Here is a 19,775-nt window from a genome sequence, read left to right as displayed (position 1 = left end):
CCAACTCTGCAGGTGTATTACGCAACAGCAGATCAGGGTCTATGCAGTTTGCAGTTGGAATCGACTTATTCGTGAGAATATATGGTAATGATAATCCATCACGGTATGACTATATTGTCTAACATGTCCTACGATATTGCTGGTGAAGAAATTATTGTGGTTAGTGATCTCAGACGAAAATAAATCCTGTAAATAAGTATAATCCACTCAAATAAATGTACCTTTTCTTAACATTTTGAAATGAAATATAATGACACAGTCCTCCATCTTCTTCATTGAGAAAGCTGCTTCATTTGCCTCTGTTCTCAGCATACTCACAAATGACAACAAATACTGTCTTTGTAAGTATTTTCAGATGCCAAAAAGTATCTTTTGATGCTACAAATCTAAGGGACAAAAGGAAATAATTACTATCAGAACTTTCCACAAACTTAAGTCTGGGGTGGGGGTAAGGCATGATCAATTGCTATTTTCGTCTGAGTCAGCCAACTAATGATTGTATTTTCAATGTAGATAAAACCAAATTAAAATCTTTGAAGTCTATATATCCATTACAATTGATATATTTTATGTAAATGCTATTTGCTTTTGTATCCAAAAAACGATACCAATACGAAAACAAGTTAAGTGTTTTTAGAACTGCCATGCATTATCTTGCTGTGAACCTGATTAAACTATCTGAGCAAACTATTTGAGCTTAACAGACTGACTGAAAGAAACTGTCAAAGACCACAAAAGCTTTCACACATAAAATCAGACAAATGTTGCCTTCTTTATTACAATTTCCTTATAGTTTACAGCATGGTCTGCTGTAATGGGTACAGACTGATCAATCAGCCAATTAGTGATACTAGTCATAGACTATTGGTAAAGTACCATGTGGTGCCAATGTACAAAGAGAGTATTATTGCTGTGAGTTATTTATTACAAAGCAAACTTCATGCTGCCATTTGAATGGGTTAGTTGGTATTCAGCAGCTGAAGATTAATGTTTAAGCAATGAGATCTGAAGGTATTTCTCTCTCACAGCAATAATACTCTATACTCGTGTTGTAATTAAGTTTTTTATTATTAAAAAAACAACAACACTCAGATTAGATTGATTTCATGTATGGAACTTAAAGCAGATTTTGTAAGGTGTACATACTCTGTTATAAGTTAGCCAACAGGGAATACCAGGGTTGATCAGAAAGTTCTATAATAACACTGTAAAGAAAATGTTACTTAACTATTTACAATTATTTTAGTAGTCTCTCTCAAAGTAACTTCCTTTCAACTGAATGCAATTCTCCCATTTTCTGATTCTTGTCCTGCAGCCTGTAATGTGACAGCATTCACAGTGACCTTCTGAATGCATTCCTTTGTTCTTCTCTGCTTTCATAATGGTCCTGCTGTAACATATCTTTCAAAGCTAGAAGTCACAAGGAGCTTAATCTGGGCTGTATGGAGGGTGATTTGGGGTTTCAATGCCATGTTTTTGTAATGTCTACATTACAAATTTGCAAGTGAGTGTGGGGCCATTATCTTGCTGCAAAATGAAGCCATCCTCATTAGGTCTGAACACTTCATGTAAACAGCCTCCCAAAATAATATCTGATTACTATGTCAAAGCATAATTTGTTCATTCAGTGTGGTGTTCTCTAGTACCATGTAGTTCAGAATTATTCCGTGTACTGATGAAAATCATGCACATAATCTTTTCAGCAGATCTGGAAAGTCATGCTTTAAAAGATGATAGTAAATGCGTGTGCTTCCATACACTGCTTTGTCTCTTACTCTTGGGTTAAAAGAAGCGTATTCAAGTTTCATCACATATTATGATCTTATTTAAGAAATTATAGGATTTAACTTAGAAAATGTATAATAATTCTCTGCAGATCTATACCCTTAAATCCATCTTCTTTATCAAGCAATTCTGATTACCCAAAGGGCACAAACACAAAGCATTCATAATTCCCTGATCAGAATTTCCTCTGTACTTCTATTTGAAGCACCAAAGATGTCTTCCACCTACTGGCCAATAACACATCTGTCTTTCTTCACAGAATCAACTATGTCAAGTTAAAGATAAGCTCTTGATCTAGCTTTTTATACATCATCTTTAACTATCTCCCAGCCAACATTAAAACTTTTCATCCATCTATTGATTCCAGATTTACCAATGGCTTTACGATCACAAACAACATCCAAGTCAGCTTTCATCTGATGAAAGGATTTGCCTAATTTTGCATAAAATATTTTAACTGCTCTCTGTTAAAAAGTGGACTCCCCTGCAATTTTGTCATGATATGCACATCATGTCTATAACCTTGTGATGTCATCAACTTAAAAATGTTGTCACATCTTAAACTGGGATGTTTTCAATTATGAACTGGGAAATGTTCGGGTCAATGGGTTACTTTGTTGCAAAGATACTGCATTTGTTCTAGAACGTTTAATCAAAACTCAGCTAAAATTAGCACCTGTTTCTTGATGAGCTTCATTCAGAAACATGATCTTTGAAATAATAATATATCTGCAGTATCTGAAATAATCTTCCAATGGATTACAATCCTAAATTTTTTAATTTATATGTTTCAAGAAAGACAAAACATGACTGCAAAGTTTTCAATAACAATACAATCTTCTGCAGGTTACCACATGTGGTACATCAATAGTAAAACAAGCATTGAATCTGTTCTGAACACTGTAATTTTTTGCTCCATAAGTAGCCAAACAAACAAAATTTAAAAAGAAAACTGAATATTATAGTTGCAGAAGTTTCTTACCAACAGGAAGCCCCTTTTCAATCCTCATTTGCTCAGTTTCAAAGAATGTCTCATGGTCCTCCCAGTGCTTATCGCAGGCTGCACACAAAAAATTGGAGTCAAAATGACCACAGCCACAACCTGATAAAAAATAACATAACAAGGATTTTTAACATAAAATCATGTCTGGGTTAAATGATATAACCACTTAAAACTACCAAATTGAGCATCAGCATTTGTCTCTAATTAACTACAACTGTATTCTATGACTGTCAATTATTCTAGTTGGGCACTACAATTTCCCAAGTAGTCACCAAATTTTCTCTGACTAAAGCAATGGTGAACAATTTGCTCATGAACTAGATCTCAGCCTCTTCAACATCTCACCCTTATACCATGATGGACATCAATCTATAGCACAAAAAAAAGAAAGTGTATCAACATTTTGAAAATTGCAAGACAACGATTTGTCAACATTCATAGCAATCCACTAAAAACTGCAAGAGCAGTTACATTCACAAATTTCTGTCTGAATACAGGAAAAAGAATAAGGAAGTCAAGAAAAGGACTGGGAAAGATGAATGTGAACTTACCAAAGGCTTTCCACAGATGCAAAGAAAGCTGCGAAAATAAATGACATGCTCTACAACATCACATGGCAACTATCAGGGAGGAAAACCAACTCAAGCAAGCCTTTTTCAGAAAGGATGGGATAAATGTGCTGCAGTCAACAGTCACACAACACGAGCTTCGAACTGTAATTGCTATCTTGTGTCTCGCTTGCTTCTGACTTCACCTTATGTCTTAACTTGGAAACATGTTTTTTTTGGGGGGGGTTGGGGGTTGTGGTGGTAGTGTAAAAATGGGTACAAGCTGCACATTTTATTACCCAGGATATTATCAATGGGCTGATACCCTACTACCTGGGTACCCACTGACAGATTTAGTGCAGACCAGATACGAACACACTGTACCACAGAACAGTCACCCCAATAATTACATTTTGTAGATTTCAAGAAAGCATTTTGACACGGTGGATAGAAGAACCATCTGGAAAAACCTGAGAAACTATGACTTCCTAAAGAAGGATTGTTAGGATTATGCAGTGCCTCTACAAAGTTACTACCTGCCATGCCATACACAACAGAGATGTATCTTCTTCCTCTACTGACACTAGCATCTGGCAAATATGCTTGCTTTCACCAATAATTATATTTAAAAGATGTTGCCTCTAGTTGTATAATCAATAATCGGTTCATTGTTTCTCAGTTTAATCTGTTTCCTATCTGTGTAAGAATATTGTTTTGTACTTGGAACCCTATTTCACAGCTCACAATTACTTTCTTTTGGATGAAAAAAAATGAACAATGCTTGAAAAAGGCCATTTTGGGTCTTCTAGATAGCGCGTATTATAAATGCACATCTGTAAAACTTCCTTGATGCAAGGTTCAAACTTTGACACAATGCTTGTTACGGGGCCCAAAACCAGATGTGTAAACAGTTATGAAAAAATACACATTGCGACATGTGCTACAATATTTCTATCAGTTCAACAAGCACTTTAAGTGTGAATGGCTGAATAAAGTTATATATTGCACCCAGTACAATGTCATATGCACAACTTGAAATTAATTTGCAAGAGTTCTTGAGCATCACTGCTTTTCATGAGTGCGAATTCTTAACCATTTTGCACCAATCATATGCCTGGGAGTATATATGTAGATGATATTGGACTGCTGTCACACACTCCTACACATCTAATCAACGACACAGGGCCTACATACTGTAGCCAGAACTACTTGCCTGGAGATTTAAGCCAACATGGTAAAATGCCTGTAAGTCAATAAAAACCAGGATGCGCCTATTTTCTAAGAGGGTCTAGCCTTTGAGAAAGTTGATAGGTTCACATAGCTTGGCAGCATTGTAAACAATTCAGAATAAACAGATGAGGACGTCAAGGCTAGGATTGCCAAGCTACACCATGCCTTTACGACTCTCACACAAGTCAGGAATAATGATAACACCTACCTGAAAACAAAGTTAAGACTGTTCTGCTCCAGTGTCAAAGCAGTGCTGCTCTATGAGGGCAGAGACCTGGAGACACACAAAAAGAAACTGGAACATAAGCAACATATCTTCATCAATACTTGTCTCTGACAGATCAGATTGCCAGACCACATCCCCAACCAGGAGTTATGACTCAGGACACAATAGAAACCCATATCCCAATACCATTAAGGAACAGAAGTGGAGCTGGACTGGACGCACAATGCAGACAGACCAGCACAACATGCCCTGGATTGGAACCCTCAAGGCAAATGCTGATGAGAATGACCAGCCATGACTTGGTGAAGAATCATGGACACTGAACTTAAGACCATCCGCATATCCTCAAGGGAGGCAAAATAGATAGCCCAAGACTGTGACAAATGGAAAGCTGCAGTGAATGCTTCATGTTCCAGTGGGAATGAAGAGGAAGGATAATGATGGTTGACAGACTCTAAGTATAAGGGCTTATACAAACTCTTCCTTTGTGCTCTGGCAAACATATGCCTGCAACAAACCTTGCTGATGTTGTTATTCTCACATGACTCATAATTAAGTAAATAAATTATATGCCAAATACTGATATATGCCAAATACTGATGAATGGAATGTTTCTTAAGGATGAAAAACACATGTGAAAACAAAGCATGTATCAATCTGAGTATGATTCACATCACAAAATCAAAGGTATTAAACCAGCAAAAACCAGCTTACTCAAGCAATAATACCCACATGTAACTGAAATCTACATAAACTCTGATTTGCCAGAAAATCTAGGTCCATGCAGCTTGTTAAACCAAAACAGTAAAACAAACACAGACCCTGATCTGGTGGCACATAATGTGACAGCTGATAAGGGCCTCTCATGTTTGCAGTTGGACTAACCTTATACACAAGTATATACAGTAATTGAAAAGCAATACTTGCCCTTACTTTTGCATCGTCTCAAGCCTGTGGGGTCATGCTCCTCATGAGTGTGTTTACATCTGCATTTAGCCCTCCATGTACTGGGTTCAAAATCACGCCGCCGCTGCATCCAAAATTCTCCAACATCTTCAGCTCTAGAAGGTATCCAGGCAAATGCCTTGCATTTACAATTCATTTGTTTACATGGCACTCTAACACTGTGACCTGGAAAATCAAAGAGAAAGTGAGTGTTGTTATATAGTGATGTACCAACTAAATTTGTGTTTGTCCATACTGCAGGCAAAAATTGTCCAAGAAAGTAAAAAATGTAGAAAAAGTATGAAACACTGTGATAATGGCATGAAAATTTAATCAGGTCATCTACATATGCACACAAACACACATACCAATTTATTTGTTACTTAAAGTGGTGTTTGCTTTATTGTGCTAAAAAAGTTTTCCACCCAAAAATACAAGTTCAACAAGTTTTAACAATTTGTAAACTAGAAAAGTATGAAACATTGTGATAAAGCAATTGTATAATGCATTGAAAATATAACTGGATTATCTAACAATGAATACAAATATGCTCACCAAATTTCACCTACTTCAGATGATTTATGCTTAATCTTGCAAACAAGGTTTTCTTGTCGAATGTCGTGGTCCAAAATCTGTACTGTGGACAGTTGACAACTGACAATTTTATGCAAAAAATATTTTTCTTCCTCACAGTAAGTGCAAGTGATCCATAAAATTTGGTCAGTACCGTTATTTAGAACTAATGTTATTTTGAGGACACAAATTTTCTTCTTTCAATCATAGTGTCCTACAACCTTTCATTTCCAAAAATCAAAAGACTTCTTCCTACCCTTTGGTTGAGGTGAGTGATGATGTTATTGTGCAGAAACCATTTTTGTTCTCTCAGTCACAGTGCCCTTGTCATTTGGATCTTTTGACTAAAAAATTAATATACTTTTTCCCCAATCCAAGTGAAAGCTATCTGGTAATTGTAGCTGGCTGAAAACTCAAGTTACTGAGCAGAAACCAACTTTGTAACTGATGGATATACACATGGACATATGGTTACCCAAACAACATCGTAACATAATATACTCTGCCTTATGTACTGCAAGACTATCATTAATGAATTTTGACCTTTTGACCCTGAAATCAGTAGGACTCTTCCTTACCAGAAGGGCAAACTATCCACAATGTTTGGACCAGGTCTGTAATATATTATTAATGTTATTGTGCAGGTACCATTTTCCTTCATTTTTCAGTGATATTTACCTTTGACCTCTGGACCCCTAAATCATCAGCATTGTTCCTTAGACCAAGATTTTAAGCAAACTGATTTTCCACGAAAACTTGAAATCTGGTACTGCAACAGTATGACAGCCTTGTGACAGGGGCCTGTTGGATCTTACAAGGGACCCTCATAGTACTTGAACTCCAGTACTCCAATAGTATGACAGCCCTGTGCCAGGGGCCTGTCTGAATCTTACAAGGGCCCCTCATAGTAACTGAATAGTATAGCAAATAGTATGATAACCCTTTACCAGGGGCCTGTCTGAATCCTACAAGAGCCACTCATTTTCTGGATACTACTTACTCAAAGCACCTATTGATTTTCTAAGATTGTATATGAAAACTCTTCAGGACAAATTGGATGTTAATTGGGGAAAGTAATTCTTCAAAAACTACTTGCCCTTGATCTGTGTGTGAGAAACTATTGTTTGCAGTACTAAACTCTGTTGTGATTACCTTATTTCAATCAAATCTTTCATCCACTATGAACACGCCACATCTGTGAGTATGGGTTATTCACACTCAAGGTATATTCAACATGCCACATCTGTGAGTATCGGTTATTCACACTCAAGGTATATTCAACATGCCACATCTGTGAGTATCGGTTATTCACACTCAAGGTATATTCAACAGCTACAACATCAATTTTAAAAAAACATTTTGTTTTTGGTACTTCACATGATTGTGTTGCTTTTTAAGTTATTTATATTTGCATCTTGTACCAGGAAGAATAACAAAATCTGAAATTTACTGGTTAATGAAATGAATCATAGCGATTTAATATTTCATAATCCCACAATAAAAAACACATTTTAAATGAAACAGGCTCAAGAAAGTTTTCTGGGATTCAGTTACCTTGAAACAAAGATTTAACAGCATAAGCTGAACTTTGAGAAGTCAGATCATGTTGGGAATTTTTTGTAAAGATCAAAGTTATCTAAAACAATTTCTAATCCCAATCCCCATATCAACATTATGTAGATTTTAAATTTTAGCAACAAATTCATACAAATATTATTCCATACTGATCCTATATTTCATCCAAAATGATGGGCCTTTGTCCATTCCCAATATCTTATTAAAAACAATTGGTGGTAATTTTGTTTTCATCTTTCAAGAAAATGAGTGTTAAATGTTAGATAATTTGGATTGTTATATACCTGTATACTTATCATGTTCTCCAAGGAGATGACCACAGAAACATTTGGACATTTTGTTCACCCGCTGACAGTCATGCTTGAACTCTGGACACCTCCATCCAATGTATATTCCTATAAAGGATCAAAGATTGATATAAAATTTTATCAACTAAACTAACTCATTTTCCATGAATATTGAATACCATGATAACTGTTTCTGTATGCAAAGGTATACTTTACAATGAAAAGGGGAGATAATTATGATAATACTAGTGGTAATACATAGCAGACCTGCACTGACAAATTGCTAGCATCAGTCAAGTATGCTCTACCTACTCATTAACATATCAACTTAATTAAAATTACACATTTTGTTGTGAAATTTACATGCAAACTGCAACTACACTGCTGATTGATGTAATACCAAAAAATTTCTCAAAAATGGGCTAAAGGTAGGAAAAGCTTGAGGGATGTTCCAGTAAAACATATACCCCCCAGGGGGGAAGGCACTTTCAAATTCAACCAACCCACAACAGAAGCAATTTAAAAAAATTATGATCCACCGTCAGATGTGTTTTAATCGAAAAACACTGCCCCCTACAGAAGCATAATTTTTAAACATAATTTCTGGCTATGGGTTAGTGGGTGGTAGAAGCAATTTTAATATTGGGTTGGGGACAGAAGCAATTTAAATGACAGCTGGCTGGAGGTAATCTATTGAATTCTTATAGATCATATAATCTACTGCATATTTTTATTTGTATTCATTCATTATAATCAATCTTTTGTCCTTTTGTTTGTCTGTCAGCCAAGTATGTCTCTGATACTGTGAAATCACAAATTTTCATGGTGGCTTATTATTTGTAGATGTCATTGATCAGTCCCTTAATACCTATTAATTTAACATCCACGAATACAGATTTTATAATAGATATTTCTATTCTAATACAGAAATCATGAATTTGTATCCTTACTAAACTGTGTTTACTAAAGTGATCACAATGTCTTGCTTTTTTTCTTTCTCAGGCATGCTGCTTTGATTAGAATAATAGTTAAATCTTGTATTGCTTTAAATGTGTGGTCAGATTCTATGATTCCTTGTTATCATTTTTTTCAATAAATGTTTTGGTAAACTTATAATATATGATTTGTCAGAAAAAAAAACCCACTGATGCCTGTGGAAGCGATGTTGCATTATTTCTGTCTACTTTTACACTATATCATTTCTTGTAAGAACATCTTTTTCAGTTACCGATGTCTTATTTTTATGCCTTGTTGCAAGACTAATATAAAGTTATAAAAAAAATATAGCAAGTCAAAAATTTTTATATCGTAAGTTAGATTTTTAAAAATGGATGAAAGTCAAGGAATCATTTTTCCCAGAGTACTCATAAAATCAATGTCATTGCAGTTAACTGTATTGTCAGCAGCATCATCATCATCACTGATGGCCTAGCAGTAACATTCTGCACTTTCAATCCAGTTGTCACAGGTTCTATCTCCCACTTCTAGTCTTTCATATGAGACTTATACCTATGGCCTGAGGGGCTCTTATGGCAGAGTGGTATAAGATGCTTGTCTTGTGATACAGATCCGAGGGGCTTCCATGGCAGTGGTACATGATGCTTGTCATGTGATTACTTGCCTCCAATGTGTAAATGAGAATGTTGCCAGTTACATGTGGAAGGTCAGTGGTTCTACATAAGTGGTGTTTGGTGTCTCAAAAGGACTTGGATTTTCTTCAGCAGTAAAACTGGCTGCCATATATAGATTCTCTTCATCTGAAAATGGTGTAAAGGCCATAATGATCTACCGAAACCCTGAGATCTTATGTCTAAATGACTTCGGCTGTTGGAGATAAATGTCAAATCAACAGAGGCTCCATGTGCCCAAGTATGCTAAGGTGCTTGCTTTTACATCACTTGCACATCTCACAGACTGAGTTTGTGTCACAGATCAATCAGTTTAGGTTGGTGGTCTTTCAGGGTTCTTCCTCCACCTAATAAATTGTTAAAAAATATTTTTAAAAAAACAAATCAAGCCAAACTAAATCAACCAACTAATCAACTGTGGCAACAGCAGCAAAGGTACTAGTCAATCATTTTTGCCACAGCTGCATGTGTTTATAACTTTTGACTCAAGTAATTTTTGTAGACCTTTGAATATCATCAATTATGCCTTTCTGACAGTTACCTAAAAGTCATCATCAGTTGGTACAAATGGATTTTTCATGGTGAGCATATGAGATGGAAAAGTCTTGAGCAATCCTGCATCACACACTGCCGAAAAGTTTACATTTTAGCTCACTTAAATTTTCTCTAACAATGTTCATTGTTCCAACTAGAACTGTTATAACTTATTCAAGCTATATTCACCAATATCTGGAGATATGCATCTGTAATAAATATTTGTAACAAAGTATGAGAATGCATCAATGTTTTTCAATGATGCATTTGAACTGAGCAACAACCACAATCAACAAACCAAGAAATAAAATTATTCACATCTCTCAGGCAGAAGTAGTGTATAATCATAATCTGCCAAAAGATTTTTCAATTTTTAAATCTGCCAAATATTTTTCCAACCATATTGATTGGACATATCACCAGAATGGACAGAAACAGACCAGAAGGTTAAAATCAATTTGATACAGCTTTTAAGTAGCTAAATTCATATTGGTTTAGTTAACTGTACACCCTTTATTGTCTTCCTTTTGATGAAATTTCTTACTAAGGCTGAGAAAATAATGTTGCGCACATAAAAAAAGAGGCACACTTCTACTCATTATTGTTTCTATTATACTTTTCCATTCCAGCCTGTTCTTATGATCTTGTCCCCCCAACATACTGTTTGTCTTGTTTATGATATGTATCTAAATTTCTCACTTATTTTTCCTGCTATTATACAAATGTTCTGTGAATATGCATATCAGTGTGAAACGCAATGGGGAGACTAAATCCAAGATTGAAAACCTCTACATTTCTGGATGTATTCTGTTTGGATTCCATATTTCTGCACAAAACTCAAGTGTTCAGGACAAATTCAGTTCCCACTGTAAACCTTTGCAAACACCATGATATTAAAATTCAGTTTCTTAAAATTTTGAGTGCTCATGATCAAATTTGTATCAGTATAGACACATCTATGACAACAGCTTTTGTGAAAAGAAACCATAACAGCCGCACCATTTTCTGGATCTATACAAATTTGAAATGTGTGCTTTCAATACTGCACCAAAGAGTCAGCTGCTGATTTTAGTAATGAGTCATCCAAACTCGGGTCTGTAAAGGGACAGAAATTATGTTAATAAAACAATGTCCCTCACTTTTTTCAATTACAAGTAGGAGAAGCTCTCAAAAGATTGTTTTTACTAAAATCTTACTTTCATTATCAACCAATCAGGGACAGTCAAACCCATATATACTCTATTTTATCTTCACTGATTTACAGTATGGTTCTTGTTCTTTCACATCTGTAGTAATGTGAGTCCTTTAACAACTCTCAATGGTTGTAAGCCTTTTTCGACCATGCTGACTGGACACACTGTAAGATAATGTTCAAGAAACAGAAATACCATGGGATAACCACAGACCAATAAAATCGAATAGTCAAGTTATCTCCCATGCAGGGATGCTGCCAGGATTTCAGGATTTACTCTAAGTTTTGTGTGTGTGTGATCTCCAATGAGGAAGTCATGGCAGGAGGAATAGCCATTGTTAAATATCTCCCTAACACTTAAATATCTGTCACTCTTTCTTACTGTTCCACTCTGTTACAGCTCTACTGAAATCAAAATTCTTGAAGAGATGTCATCTCTAGTTGTATAGCGAATATTACTTTGACATCATTGGGCATGGTCACGTGGTATTGGTGGGGTCTTGGTTGGGATGGCATAAAGACCATAGGCTTACTCCATATTTGACAGCTAATTACGATGTAGTCAAAAGAATTAAAATTTTTCTAACAATTCAGTTGGACTCGGATACTTGATTCATAGTCAATGAACAGGTTCTAAAATTGATGTGTTTATTCTGGAGCTATGTTCCATCATCACATTCAAGATTTGGATATACCAAAGGTGAAATTAGTACAGTTGCATCCTAAACTACTATTGTGGCTACTTCAAATGTTATTAATGTGAGACTTTAATGCAAGAACTCGTAGCTTCAGTGATTTTTAGGTTTAAAAAATTAACTTCTTCTCAAACAGCTCAATTTGGTGCAGATTACATTGTTTTTTAATGATACGGTGAGAATTCTTGATGTGTAAATAATTGCACAAGAAAATTACTACCACTGGGAAAATACTGATAGGAATATACAGAAATAATGATATTATTATTTAAGTAGAATATGTGGTGACAATACGAGAGCTAAATACATTTTGTACAACTATTCTGTTTTCTAACAACACTGTAATATGGCAATAATTTCTGCCCACTTTTTACTTTAGTCCCTTGCTAATTAATAGTTTTAGATTTTACAACACTAAGCACATTTTACCTTTTGACAATAACACATCATTACAAATATTTAGATTGCAAGAAAACAGAAGTTACAATTTTATTAAAAGCACTGGTACCAATAAGACTAAAGGAGATGGTAAAAAATAAAGAATCAGGATGAACAGATTAGTAGTGTAGTAAAGAATCCATATATCAGAATGACATCAAGTATTTTTTCATCAATTTCATCATTAGTTAATGACACTGCTTAAAAATGTAGTGTACTAGATATTAGACTTTTTGAGTTATCCATTTTGTAATACAAATACTAAATGATGGCTTGGAATCAAGTGTCAAAAGGTCTGCAGAAAATACCACCATAATCAAACTATACATAGGTAGAACCGAACACAAACAGGACAAATTTTATCCATCTTGCTTTGAGTTTACACAGATCAGTCTCTTATGTTTAATGTCATTTAATTTTTGCACATAGACAGCATATACTTCATTTGGTCATACATCTGCATGATATAAAAGTTTGTCTCTTTATTCTTTTGTTGCCATAGTGGTTCTGCCAACTAGAGATCTACACACTTAATTAAGTTGTATGGGGATTCTCTGATGTTCCCTATGAGCATTAATCAGCTAACTGTTTCTGAATTTAATATGATCTCCTCCTCCTCTATGTACGAATATTATTCTGTGCTGAGAACTCCTTTCATTGCCTGCTGTCTGAAACACATATGCATAACTAGCTTGAACAAGTTACTGTTCTTTATGGTTGTGCAATTTTCAACATCTCACAGGTATGGCCCCATGGGTATTCTCTCTTCGATATCTCTGTTCCAAAAAGAAAAGTTTTGAACCAGAGGTCTCATTAGGATTTTAAAACTGATAGTCCATGGCTGCCATTTTGGTAAAAATATGAGTCCCACCAGCAAAAGTTGCAGTCCCCTCTCAGAAAACTATGCAAATTATAAGAACTACTGGTTGCCATAGAGTTTAATTTCTACATTCTTTATAACACTGACATAGCTCTTGTTTGTCCATCAGAGTGAGTCTGAAATTTTCGATCCAAGGAAGGTCTTGTTCAAAGCAGTAAGCTAAGCATCACACACTTTCTTACACTTGGCTAATGTCCCTTCCAAACTATCAGTTCTAGCAACTTTAGCACTCTCCTGAATCTCATTACAATTTTCGTCAGTGAACCGCAATGAACTGCAATCAGGTCTCAGTCTCAACAAGTCAGAGGTCACGTGCACTGCTTATTCTGTTACACTTGGAAACGAACACAATAATGAAAGCTAAAGTTGTTTATTTGATGTACTGTTACAAATGACCACATGTACATCTCTGGGTATTTCTGCCTCTGAATTCAAGCACTGTAAATATCAGCAGATTTTCCCCACCCAGTAGCCAGTCAAAGCCTTTGATCTTGCTGCCCAGCTATTGCAGCATGTTCTTTTCATGTACTCTTATAATGGTGACGCCGGGAGGGGGGCTTTCAGCCACTAAATTCTGTCATTGTAAATATCAGCACAGCTAGTGATCAACACATTTTCCCACTATGCAGGTGACTGAAACAGGACTGGCAAGTCTTTGAATTTTACCAGCAACCTAAGTAAAAATAATTGGCGTCCAAATACGCATGATTGTAAGCATTTCCGAGACCTCTGTCAGTTTTCACTAACATGAACTCTGCAAAAGATTCACTTCCTTGAATCAGTGCTTTGCTGCCTCTAATGCCAGATTTTTCTCTTCCATAATGCTTTAGTAGGGTTTTAAGTCCAACATTCCCATAGTCTACTTGTTCAGACATGGGTATCTTTAATAAATAATAACCGGCATATTGTCCATCCAACACATACATCGGACTCGCACTCAACATCAATTTTGGGCTCAAAATCACACACTGGTATTTCCAGTGACATTTTCCCAATGTCCAACAGACCGATATACATGAAATTCATTGTCATCATAGCTATCACCAGCCAGTATTTGCTGACTGAAAACGTCGTCTGAGGACAATCTGTGTTGTGATTCAGCCATTTTGGTTTCCTGTGTGGCCCTTATTCAAAACACGCATTTGTAAAACTTCCATGATGAAAGTAAGGTTAAAACTACCATTGTTCCAAAGCCCAATGAACCAATTAAATTACGTTGCAAAATGCACTTTTAAAGTTAACAGTTTAATAAAAATTGCATACTGCGCATAGCACATTTTTTATATACGCGACGTTGACGTAATTTGCTGAACGCGTACCACTGCTTTAAAAGTATGCAAATTCGTACAATTACGTGCACTCGCGTGTTCTGGCATCATTTTCTGACCAATGCTTTATTCACGTTAGACCGCTAGGAGGGGGTTGGATGCGATTTGAAATATACATTCGCTTTTTTTTCTTCTCACAACCCCACCAGCAATTTCTCATTTTGTTAACACAACCCACAACAGAAGTGATTTTCCTAACCAACCTTCCACTGTCAGAATCAAAATAGTTTGAAACACAACCCCCTACATAAGTTTTTTTGAAGTGCCATCCCCTGGGGGGATATATGTTTTACTGGAACAGCCCTGAACAACATGAATTGGAAAATGTTATGCAAACAAAAACATCTGGGTGTCAGAAGCAGTAGCAAGACAACTACATCAAGAACTATTAGTTCATTCACATTTTAAGCAATCAACAGTCCATTGTGATCACTGATAAGCAGTATCTAATTGACAGTTGTGAAAAGACCAACTATTGCGCAATTGGCGAGTCAAAATGACTGGTACAAATCTTAGTGTCCCATCTAATTAATGTGAAGCTGAATTTACTCTACAAGTTTATTGACTCTCTTGTGACAGTGGATCAGAAAAGCTACATTTATCAGAAAAACTGTACATTTAAAATTATCACAAAGACACCATTGTTATAATAGTTTGGGCTTCTTGGTCATTAACTTTAGTTTTTTGAGCAAATTTTTATATAAAAAAATTGTTGTATGATTAAAGATGCAGTTGACATAAGACTGGACACATTAATGTTAAGAGAAAAGGCTTTGATCTATAATAAAAACGTATGCCCAGTATAAAAGAACTACCTTTTATGAGTGGCCTAGTAGAAGGATGTGGGAGGTCGTGGGTTCGAACCCCAGCAGTCATACCAAAGACTTATAAAAATGGTACTAACAGCTACCCTGCTAGGTGCTCAGCATTAAGAAGTTAGTGTTAGGACTGGTTGGCCTGGTATCAGGTTAATGTGACTGGGTGGGACATGATGCAACATGTCTGCAGCATGATGCCTCAATGCTAGATACCACTATAAACTGCCACACTGCAGACAGCATAGCGATATGACTGAATAATTGTTAAAGCTACATTAAAAATCCAAATCACACACACACACACACACACACACACACACACACACACACACACATAACCTTTTATATTATCAGGGTTAAAGTAAAGAAGATAATTTCTGAGGGTGAGTAAACTGGTGCAATATTCAACTTTTAACAGTTCACACCCTATAGCTGCAATGAAACATTTTACCAAGAAGAAACCTAAACCCATAATTCTGTGCAAACAATTTACCCACAATTACTTGTGGAAATGTCATATTCAAACGGGGATATCTGTCTAATAATGCTCAAATGGCTATAAATTCATTTTTGAAACTGATTTAACTTAACAAAACCTGCAAAATGAGGCAGCAGACATGTATAGTACTAAGTTCTAAGAAACTCAAGATGTTCAAAGTTTGTTTTAGTAGCTACAAGAGGCACAGTGAGATCAAGAAATGAATGCTCGAGATTGGATTAGCTCTGGTTAAGTTTTAACACAAAAAAATGGGCATGTCCACTTGTTGAGGAATGTGCAAGTATTATGTGAAATATGATAAATATGGATCTGTTTGCTCATTATGCAATGACAGATCAGATCTGCTAAGTATACGCTCTTTGTATCTGGGTTAAAAATGTGCCAATATAGTAACTACCTGTTTTCTGAGCTTCCACAGCTGCCTCTGTCTCAGGATCAAACAGTTTCTTCAGACGAGGTGCAAAGTCAGGATTCATTGCTCTAGCAAAGGACTCAACATCATAATTTTTGGCAGGCTCAATTTTCCTGACTGTGTAACCTACAAAAAAAAGGAAAGAAGACAGATCTTAATGTCTAAGCAGACAAGTCTAAAGGGGAAAAATGTTAATGTTTAAGCAGACAAGACTAAAGGGGAAAAATGTTAATGTCTAAGCAGACAAGACTAAAGGGGAAAAATGTTAATGTCTAAGCAGACAAGACTAAAGGGGAAAAATGTTAATGTCTAAGCAGACAAGACTAAAGGGGAAAATGTTAATGTCTAATCAGACAAGACTAAAGGGGAAAAATGTTAATGTCTAAGCAGACAAGACTAAGGGGGAAAAATGTTAATGTCTAAGCAGACAAGACTAAAGGGGGAAAATGTTAATGTCTAAACAGACAAGACTAAAGGGGAAAAATGTTAATGTCTAAGCAGACAAGACTAAAGGGGAAAAATGTTAATGTCTAAGCAGACAAGTCTAAAGGGGAAAAATGTTAATGTCTAAGCAGACAAGACTAAAGGGGGAAAACGTTAATGTCTAAGCAGACAAGACTAAAGGGGAAAAATGTTAACGTCTAAGCAGACAAGACTAAAGGGGGCAAAATGTTTGCAAACCAGATAGATGATCTGAAGACCTCTTGAAGCTGTTGCAAATGCAGCTAGTTCAGGATATGAAATATAACATCCAAATACAAATTTTATTTGGGGGATCATGGTAGCTCAGTTGGTAGAACACTAGACTAGTAATGCAAGGGTCACGGGTTTGATACCCAATAAGGTCAGCCTGGGTTGGCTACCCCCATCCCAAACTCATACTGAAAGAATTATGACTGAAAATGACAGGTTTTCAGTCGCTCCTGTGATGTTATTTCATAGGGATGATAACTCTTGCATAACATTGTCTATTCATGATCTACCAAATATACCTGGTTATACGCCCAGTCCAATGGTAAATTGCAAAGACCCAGATCTGCTGGTGCATAGTTTGTTGACAATGCAGACTCTAATCTGTTGGCACATTTTGCAAAGAGAGATCAATGTCTGTCCTGTGGACCTGACTTACCAAGGTGAGGTGTCATTAAAATGAAGGGGTGAAATGACACCTGTGCTGTGTATCAATACTATTCATGATAAACAGCCTAAGAAAGGATACATTATTGATATACATATCAACTTGATGATCTTTCCATCTTTAGAAGGTTTGTCAGTGGTAGTTGGTGCCCTTTTATGTGAGTTGACATAATGGATGTATTTCCAGTATACAGCTTATAGACATACATAGACTAAGTATCTATTTTGAAGCCAGTCTCACCCATAACAACAAAAATACTTTCAAAAGACTACCTGTTAGTTGCAAGTGATTTTATTCAACCATATAGGTTATTTCAGACTGCCCAATTTGACTGGATGCATGGCTCATCTAGGCCACCACACCCTTTGTTTTAAAACCATTTTATTACCAATTTCATGTCTTCACTTAAACTTGCAAGACATTACAGTCTTATCTTCAAAAAGGAAGAAATAGTACAATTTCCTCATGTGAGGAAAATCTCATCTAGAACAAATTCAGTGTGGGAGTGGGGATGAATACCAATAAAATCTAGACACACTGTATTTCCTGCAGATGCAAACAACAGGCACTTGTTTCAGTTAGTGAAGAAGGAAACGTAATCATGATACCCACTCCACTTCTATATATATAAAAAAATAAAACTTTATGCAAGGTGGCAAACTTGTGTGGTTTGAAATCTGTCCCCTTGCTGATTTTGTACTAATGTTATTTTTCCCATTGGTACATTCAGTCACTGATTAAATATCTCAACATAAAATGAGACAGTCCAAATTTGCTACAATTTAAGTTCTTTACAGATTATTTAATAACCACTTTAGCACTGTTGCTTTGCCAATACTTCCTGCATGTCACATAAGGAATTAACTACATCAACATCTGCTTGATGGGCTTTTTTACACTGGACTGGAACAAACAAAAACCACCAACCAGAATTCCATGTAAAATATTTCATTGTGTGACACAATGGCAGTGCAGCCATCTAAATATATCCAAACACACATGATATGAATCAACCGAGTAACTTCATGTAGAAGTATCAATTAAATGATAAGTTAAGTACTTCTTTATACATGGGGAGTACATTTGGAATATTTCCTTGATGATGAACATGCAGATGGTATAAGATAAATGGCATGGAATCGGCAAGGTGGGGGGATGGGACATTACAAACCATGTCACCTTTTGTTAGAAGGCAAGCGGGTGTTGTTAATAAGTTTTTCTTTTCTCCTGGCAAAAATGAGTGCTTGTGTCTGCGACATCTGTCTCCAATGAGTCCTCAATTTAAAGACTGAAAAGCTAAACTACTAATAATTATTCGTGACTCCCAAATATTAAAATAACTTGTATAGGAGAAGTATTGTTTTGCATCAATTCTCCAGCTCTTGCATCAATAAGTGTATTGGTATGAAGAAAGTATCAATGTATCAATATATCGAAACAGTCAAACCAACTTATCATCTCAACCTCAGTTATCTCAAGAACCTATTCATGTCAAGTGTTTCAGTCCAGTTGTGAAGAAAATCCTTCTTTGTTAAACTAATTTTTCCCTGCTTATCTCGACCCCTGTTAAGTTGATAACCTGGTTATGACAGGAATAATTTGTAGTCCAAAATAACATGTGGACCTGCTTATTTCGACGAGTCAATTCAAAAACACTTATGTTTTCATACATATGCTCGGCACCGGCAACACTTACCAATTTCATTTTTGTAATACGTTCAGCCATTTCCCTATTGCTTCATCATCCATGTGTACAAAATTATAAAGTTCTTCCAGAGTAATGCCAATCAACCACTGATTCAAGACATTTCTGATTAAGGTAATGAAATCTGATCAAGGTTGCATTTTCCATAGTTAATTGGTGATTGGAACAAATTTACTGTGTCATACAAGTTCCGTTTTCAGCATGTTTATCATAATTAAATGCATTACTCTATTTTGGAATTCAGGTGAATTTTAAAATAGTACAAGTTTAACATATTCTGAATTAATTATTAAAAAAAACTTACTGACAGGTTTTCATTTCCCTTTGAGTAGCCTC

The 19,775-nt window shown here is 35.8% G+C and overlaps 1 protein-coding gene across 2 annotated transcripts in view; it reads right to left on the bottom strand.

The window, feature by feature from the left end:
• Positions 1 to 19,775, bottom strand: part of LOC149801325 (protein FAM221B-like) — a 35,304-nt gene that overhangs the window by 8,631 nt on the left and 6,898 nt on the right. The window contains exons 4-7 of one of the 2 annotated variants that reach the window (XM_089955366.1): positions 16,582 to 16,722; positions 8,170 to 8,280; positions 5,720 to 5,923; positions 2,768 to 2,887 (exon numbers count right to left, since the gene is read on the bottom strand). In XM_089955366.1, the coding sequence (XP_089811492.1) occupies positions 2,768 to 2,887; positions 5,720 to 5,923; positions 8,170 to 8,280; positions 16,582 to 16,722 (576 nt within the window). The remainder of the gene's footprint in view (positions 1 to 2,767; positions 2,888 to 5,719; positions 5,924 to 8,169; positions 8,281 to 16,581; positions 16,723 to 19,775) is intronic. The other variant, XM_089955367.1, reaches the window with a different exon arrangement.

The sequence above is a fragment of the Sinohyriopsis cumingii genome, chromosome 4 (assembly GCF_028554795.1).
Source record: "Sinohyriopsis cumingii isolate HCF-2022 chromosome 4, ASM2855479v2, whole genome shotgun sequence".
NCBI classification, from domain to species: Eukaryota; Metazoa; Mollusca; class Bivalvia; order Unionida; family Unionidae; genus Sinohyriopsis; species Sinohyriopsis cumingii.
This window is presented reverse-complemented; position numbering and strand designations above follow the sequence as displayed.